Source organism: Pelmatolapia mariae, linkage group LG12 (assembly GCF_036321145.2).
Source record: "Pelmatolapia mariae isolate MD_Pm_ZW linkage group LG12, Pm_UMD_F_2, whole genome shotgun sequence".
Lineage (NCBI taxonomy): Eukaryota > Metazoa > Chordata > Actinopteri > Cichliformes > Cichlidae > Pelmatolapia > Pelmatolapia mariae.
In genome coordinates this window covers 4,126,049-4,133,697 of record NC_086237.1, presented here as the reverse complement: position 1 = coordinate 4,133,697, position 7,649 = coordinate 4,126,049, and the positions used below count along the sequence as shown (strand labels likewise).

Sequence of the window (7,649 nt, the reverse complement as noted above, 5' to 3'; positions counted from 1 at the left end):
AACAGAAAACTCAAATGGAAAGAAATATTTAATTAACTAGAGAAACTAGTGTTCACAAAATGTATTCATTTAAAGAGGAATCTCAAACAGCAACAATAACACTGGAGGCTGCAACTACATAGCAGCCAAATAAACCATTATCATTCACCTGCTCAGTCATTCACAGTGACAAATGTAACTGTTGCCTCCATCAGTCATTCTGCATATGACCACAAGCCACAGAGCAAGAAGTCCCCTGGCCCGGACCCTGAACACATCACTCACCACGAACATCTATAAACAACATCCTGACATGATGTGTGTCAGTCTTTAGAGCACAGAATGAAAATGAGAATAATCTAAGCTTAGTTTCACAGTGATACAGACACAAGGAGGAGAAAAAAAACAAAAAGAGGACAATAACACTTGTGTAGAGCGACAATGACAGATCTGGCTTGTTGAGCAATAAGCTGTTCGAGGCATTAAACTGTCCATCTGTTCTAACTGGATGATTGACCCTACATATTAATGTGATGCTTTATGCATTTACTTTAGCCTGTTGTGTCAAGGTGCACTTTATGCAGGCAGAGTAGGAACCAAAGACAAATTAAATGAAGCCTCATTGCTGTTACAGGAAATACAAAAACTCAGGCAAGGAGAAAACTGGAGCACACAGCTAGCTGAGATGACACAACAAGGAACAGAGAAAACCGAGGACACAGCGGCTAACAAGACGATGACTAACAAGTGGGAACACAACTGGAACTAATTACAGAGTAAAGAGACACAATGCACACAGGACGAGAGAAAAGAAACAAACACAGAGACCAGGACTAAGACACGTGAACGTGACACTGACATGGAGACATGACGGACACACACAGACTGGACGCAGAAAAGAACTGACATCATGAGGAACTAAGGACTAGTCCAGGGGTGGGGAACTCCAGGCCTCGAGGGCCGGTGTCCTGCAGGTTTTAGATGTGTCCTTGATCCAACACAGCTGATTTAAATGGCTAAATGACCTCCTCAACATGTCTTGAAGTTCTCCAGAGGCTTGTAATGAACTAATCATGTGATTCAGGTGTGTTGACCCAGGGTGAGATCTAAAACCTGCAGGACACTGGCCGTGGACTAGACTATCATACTCAACACTAAATGACACAGACTGAAAGTAAATCATCTCTTAAATCCAAAAGAATAAATAATAATAATAATAATAATAATAATAATAATAATAATAATAATAATAATAATAATAGCTGCTCTTATTGTTCTATATTTCTTCATATATTCTTATATATTTTCTATACTGTGTATTTTGTGTATTGTGTATTTTTTTGTACACAGTCCAACCAGTTTGTTGTTTGTGACCTGTTTATGGGCCTTTATTTATCAGGCTACAACAAAACTTCTAACTTCCTGTTTGGGTCCATTAGCCGTGTCCCGCTGTAAGCTTCAGTCCAGGTTGCTAGGCAAAAGTTTAATGAAGCAGTCCCTCATGGCTGTTTGCATGTTCCAAACTTTAAAAGGAACGGCACTCTAACTCACATCCTGTCACATAAGCAGTTATCTTTAACACGGTCTAAAAAGGACACAGGAAGACAAACGGTCCAGGATGATCTACAACAACAAAACTAGCCTGCTACGTGCACACCGTCTGTAGAGAAGACAGTGACACTCCACTCTGACACAGTAGCTTTGTTTAAATGTGTCGAGGAAGTGAACAAACAAAGATGTAAAGAAGGATTCATGAGTACAGCTCTACAAAACATAACTGGAGATCTAACTGAGGCCATTGAAGCCATCCAGGCTACAAATGTCCAGTTGAGAGAGCACACAGAGTGTGATGCAGTGCACCAAGGAGCTGCTCGTCAAGTGAAACTCAAGAGTCTGCAGACCTCTGGATCAGTCTACAGAGAGCCAAAGCATAGAAATGATATTCAAATAAATATCATGAAGTGTGTTTTAACATCATGGCCTGGGTACGTGAGGGTGCATGTGTTTCAAATAATCAGTCAATCAATGAGTCATGATCAGTGTGTGTTTGTAGCTGCAAATATTAGTATGTTTAGCTTGGATTTTACTGCCTGATTTAATTGAACAGTGGATGATCATGAAAACAAAAATGCTTCTTGCATGTTGCTGTCAGGGACCTGGATCTGGGTCTGGGGTCCCAGGGTCCGTGAGCAGTTTTGGACATATTTATATGCTGTTCTGTGTACCATGATTATGTGTGGTGCTTGTGCCCCTGGTTTCCCTTTCTATTGTGTATGTGTGTGCATGTGTGTGATGTCCTGGTTTTCCTGGACCACCAGGCCTAGTGGGTGTGTCCCGTTGGGAGGCTGGCCACACCCGAGGAGGAGGAACACACACACCTCCACCTGATCAGGGTCGTCAGGGGAGCTACATACCAGTGTGGCTGAGTGCTGCTCGACACTGGATTATTGTGTGATTACCCGTTAGTGTTTTCACTTTTTCCAGTGCGTTTAGTCTGTTGCTATTGAAGTGAGTGCTAACGGCTGCTTCTGTGGCTTTTCCAGCAGGAGTGCGGGAACGAGAGGGCACGAGAATCACGGGAGGGGAGACGCGGAGCACGAGCATTGGGAGGAAGGCACTGAACGGAAATCGGGACACACAGGGATTCTTTATTGTGTAATTATTTACTGCACTGTAAATAAACGCACTGTCTGCATCCAAGAGTCCAGCATTTGGGTCCTGCTTCCCCACTTCTCCATGATCTGCCTCAGACAGTAACAGTTACAACTGTAATGGTGTCAACATAAAGGCTCTAAATTCTGAACTACAGGGGAAAAGGACATTTTTATGCTTATGCTCTACTGAGAAAGAGAACTTCATGTGATCTATGTGTTTGGTTCAGTTCACTACATGTACCTCAAACACATCTACTTCCAATGAAACACACTGTTTTCCATACTGCTGCCACACTTGGCACAAATATGTCTACGATTTTTGCAGTGTGCTGCAGCCATGCAGGCTCCTCACAAGTCCTTCATTCTGTATCATTCTATCACTTTACCTCAAATGAAATGGATGTTACTACACTGCCTTCCCCAGTGACTCTCACTGACATTACAGTATGAGAGAGTGGACCTTCTTTACTTAGGGCTGTACTCACTTTTGTTGCTGCCACCTTTGCTTGGTTTAAGCAATAATGGCTGTGTTTGAGTTATTTTGAGGTGAAAGCAAATTTACACTGTTATACAAGCTGTACACTGACTACTTTACATTGTAGCAATGTGTCATATCTTCAGTGTTGTCCTATGAAAAGATATAAAATATTTACAAAAATCTGAGGGGTGTACTCACTTTGTGAGATACTGTATCCATCCATCTCTCTCTCACACAGAGTCAGATTTTAATGTTTATACCTTTAATTTAAGAACAACTTTATTTCATATTTGGGAAGTTCTTTTGTTACAGAGGCTAAACTCACAATGTTTAAGCTTGAAGTGAATTCAGAGCAGACTCCAGCTGACTGCAGTTGTATTAAAAGCAGCGATGGTTTGTCTGAGTGAAGTTGAGCTGCCGGCAGAAACAGTTTGTAGGAATACAGCCGGAGCGTCTGCAGGGAGAAAAGGAGAAGTTAGAAGCTGCTGTGGTGCGTTTGAAGAGTCTTTGCTTGTAATCTGGTTCATAGACAGACTGAGGAAGTGACATTTCTCCATTTCTGAATAATCACACCAACACTTGTCACCTTCTCACCAAGCTTATCGCTGATGATCTTGTAGTCTATCCCAGCCTTGTGTACGTCGTCAGTCGTGTCCCTGACGTCCTTTTACAGATCTTCAGTCTTACCCACTGTGGTAGGAGGTTAGCATGGAGTGAAATGATTCAGTGGGCTTAATACACTTAACGAGTAATCTGTAATCAATTTCAGCAGGGGATCAAATAATTAGTGTGGCTGATTGGAGGAAATAGAGTTCAGTTATTGTATTCTGAAGTATTGGTCAGTAGTTTGTACGCTCTGTCCTTTCAGATCATTTACTTTCATAAATATTCTTATTAAAACAGGCATTTAGAAACACTCATGGGTGTAACTGAACGTGTGGACCAACACCCACTGAAACTGTGAGCTGCTGTTAGAAACATTCATGCGTGTTGCTGAAAGTGGTGCACCAAGTTTTGATGTGAGATAATGCACGATATAAAAAGAGCTGAAGGTCATCACTTATGACCAGTCTGACCACAGGCATTAAAACAACATCAGCACTCATCAGTTTACACCTGTGTGTAACTCATCACAGTGAGTTTCACTGCATTCAACATCTGATCTGCCACAGCCAGGAAAAATGTTCTGTCTGATGAATTTCAGTCTTTTCCTCTCATGTGTGCTCCTCTTCATCACACAGCCAGGCGAGTAACATTTCTATTGTACTTTAATTAATTAATAATTGTTCTGTGTAAACAACAAATAGCACATTGCTGATATCTTGGTGCAGAGTGTTTTTTTCATTCATCTGTTCTTGACTCGATCACCTGCTGATTTATGTTTTTGGATATTTTCTTTTTGTTTCAGGTCACGGTTCTGAGATCATTCAAGGGAAAGAAGTTGAGCCGCACTCGCTGCCTTTCATGGCTTATTTAAGAAGTAAACTGTCTTGGTGTGGAGGAACATTGATCCATCCACAGTGGGTGCTGACGGCTGCCCACTGCACTCGGTAGGAACATGAACTTTATTTTTTTCTAATAAAAAAATTACAGTATTTATTTTTTACAGACGTGTGTGAGATTGTCTCCTTTTTTCATTGTGATAAATTGTAATGTCCATACACTCACTCTAATAATACATATTGGTTTAGAGTGAGTACATTAAAAATGACATTACTATTACATGATGCCACCTAGCATTTTACTGTGAAGGTCAGTATAAACATTTTGGCACGTTGCTATGTTTACATGTCTTTCCTCATCTTATATTCTTGTTTTCTTACATTATAGACAAAAACGAACAGGTGAATGTGTTTATGGAAATCACTCCAAGTTTGTCTCCAGGAAATGACTGAAAGACAAAAGCTTTAATGAAAACAGAGGTTTATCACATTTGGAAAATGTATTTTAAAAAATAAATGTTTCTCTAATTCAGCTTTCATCACATTCACACACATGAAGAAAATCTGCCTTTTAAATAGTAAAGCTGAACTTTTTGAACATATTCCAGCTGTTTCAGAGCTGGAACAAGAAAGTAGGAAGTGAAATGTGTTTAATGTATCCAGAGTCTTCAAAGGTCAAAAAACACACATTTCTATAATTATACATGTCAAGCTGTTTAAACCGATGGCTGTACAGATATTTACACCTCTGAAACATTTTATATTATTGAATTCTTTTTTTTTCTTGTTCTTGATTTATAATATTTAATATTGTTGAAATTTGTACTTCAGCTGGAAGAAAATTCAATGCTGATTCATCAGAGACTTAGTAACAGCCAAATGTATTAATAGATACTCTAATAGCATTACTATAATTATTCTTATAGAAACTTCTGATTGTTTAAACCTTTAAATGTGTAAACTGTGATTTTTCTTTGATAGTATGTATAAGGCGGTCCTGGGAGCACACTCCATCAGGGAAAAGGAGAAAGATTCAAAGCAGATCCGAGAGGTTGAGAAACGTTTTCCACATCCCAACTACACCCGTGTAACCAAGGGCAACGACCTCATGTTGCTGAAGGTAAGGTGGTAAACTAATGCCCAAAAATAGTAAAGTAAAAATGCAACAAGGTGAATATATTTGTTTTTACCTTACATGATGTGTGTCTGTGTATGCTTACATGTTTCAATAACTCACTGCACATATTTCCCATTTTCAAATTAAAACATGCAAATAAATGATGGTTCAAGAATTTAGCACAGTGCTCCATAAATATTAGCTTTAAGACCAACTCTGTAAAGTTAATACATCAGTGTCACTCAGTGTTTCTTTTTTAGCTTCAGGAACCAGTGACTCTGACCAGGACAGTCAAATGGCTCAAGTTAGGCAAAACCATCAGAGACCCGGCAGCTGGCAGCAGGTGTCTGGTGGCTGGATGGGGACGAACCGAAACAAAACGAAAATCAGACGTCCTCATGTCTGTCAATGTGACTGTGGTCGACAGACAGACGTGCAACTCTCGTGATTATTACAACCACAGACCTGAGATCACCAGAGACATGATATGTGCTGGTTCAGATGGTACAAACGTCGCTGATACCTGTCAAGTACGTATGAAGAATCCATGTATTTTTCCTGGTTTGAAGTAAATGTTCATTCAGCTCAACACCTGAAACACTGTCATGTGTTTGTTCTTGCTGCAGGGGGATTCAGGAGGGCCGCTGCTGTGTGATGGAGCGCTGGTTGGAGTCACGTCTTTTGGAGCAGGTTGTGGTGTCATTAAAAAACCTGGAGTCTACTCGTTTGTCTCAAGGAAACAACTGAAGTGGATCAAGAAGACAATGAAATCATTCTAAATGTCATGAAACCACAGGCGTCAGTCTGCACGAGCAAGATGAGAACCTTTGATGGTTTATGGTAAATCTGTCAGTGCTGTGTCTGTAGACCATTATCCATTTGATCATTTCAGTGTTTCTCTTATATTTCATTATATTTTAGCTTCTGCTAGCTTGCTATAATTGTTACGCACTCTGCACATATACAGTATGATAGCGACCCTGTCATGGTTACAATACAAGGTGGCACAAACATTAATTGGACTTTCTAACCAGCTGTTCTCTGTATATAACAATGAAAACAGTCTCTGTGATGGTTCGTAGATTACTGATTGTCTCTACAGACCCGCACATAAACATGGTTATCCATCAAAGTGTTTCTACAAGCTGTAAATTCCTGCAGTGTGATTCCTGCTGCAGGATTTTGCAGGATTCCTTTTTATTTTGCTCTCTTCAATCAGAGAGATTCACCACCTCCTGTATTATATTCTTTCTTATTTCTGCATGCTTTCAATTATTTGTGCTACTAAAAAACCAACAATGATATTTCTCTAACTTTCTAATAAAGCTGAAGGCATGAATAAAGACACATTTCCTTCCTCCTCTCTTTCTTTCATTGTTTCAGAGGATCTCTGACATCCAGCACATCCATAGATTCATGATTTCAGCATCTCCATCAACTCTGTGTCTTTGTAATTGTTTATCTCATTATTATTCCAGCAGCCTTCTTTAATTAAAGTTTAGAACAACATAGTTAATATTATTTATGATAAATGTGACCACAGGTGTTAAAACAATATCAGCATGTCTCATTTCCCATTGGTCTGTTTTTACTGTCTGACTGAGGGTTAGATCACATCCTGTGAGCTCAACATAGAAACTGTGAGTCGTTGAGTTTCAGAGCATTTAACACCTGATAAAGAAAAGAGAAGAAGAAATGATCTGTGTGAGAACAAGAAGGAAGTGTTTTCATGTGTGGTGTCATAAAGAGCTGCTAATCACCCTGTAAACTGAAGTCTGACAGGTTTGCAGAGGAGCAGGACGCTGAGGATTAATATTAATGATATATTTCTGTTCTGTTCTATTCCTTCTAAACCAAAGTAACAAATTGCTTCACTGAACTGACCAAAACAGCAAAATTAAAAACATCTGAAAATATATAAAACGAATAATAATAATAAAAACAGAAGTGAATAAAAAAACACAAAGAAAACAAAACAA

The 7,649-nt window shown here is 39.4% G+C and overlaps 1 protein-coding gene across 1 annotated transcript; it reads left to right on the top strand.

The window, feature by feature from the left end:
* The first annotated feature begins 4,292 nt into the window (after positions 1-4,292).
* Positions 4,293-6,568, top strand: LOC134639232 (granzyme K-like). Its single transcript, XM_063490347.1, has 5 exons — positions 4,293-4,356; positions 4,520-4,661; positions 5,535-5,673; positions 5,931-6,200; positions 6,297-6,568. The coding sequence occupies exons 1-5, from the start codon at positions 4,293-4,295 to the stop codon at positions 6,447-6,449; spliced, it is 768 nt and encodes a 255-aa protein (XP_063346417.1). The 3' UTR covers positions 6,450-6,568.
* Positions 6,569-7,649: the final 1,081 nt, after the last annotated feature.

Bases quoted from the DNA above. Each gene is read 5' to 3' on its own strand.
- LOC134639232 (XM_063490347.1), top strand. From the start codon at position 4,293: ATGTTCTGTCTGATGAATTTCAGTCTTTTCCTCTCATGTGTGCTCCTC. The intron at 5,674-5,930 runs GTAAGGTGGTAA...TTTCTTTTTTAG, and splicing joins ACGACCTCATGTTGCTGAAG to CTTCAGGAACCAGTGACTCT. The intron at 6,201-6,296 runs GTACGTATGAAG...TTCTTGCTGCAG, and splicing joins ACGTCGCTGATACCTGTCAA to GGGGATTCAGGAGGGCCGCT.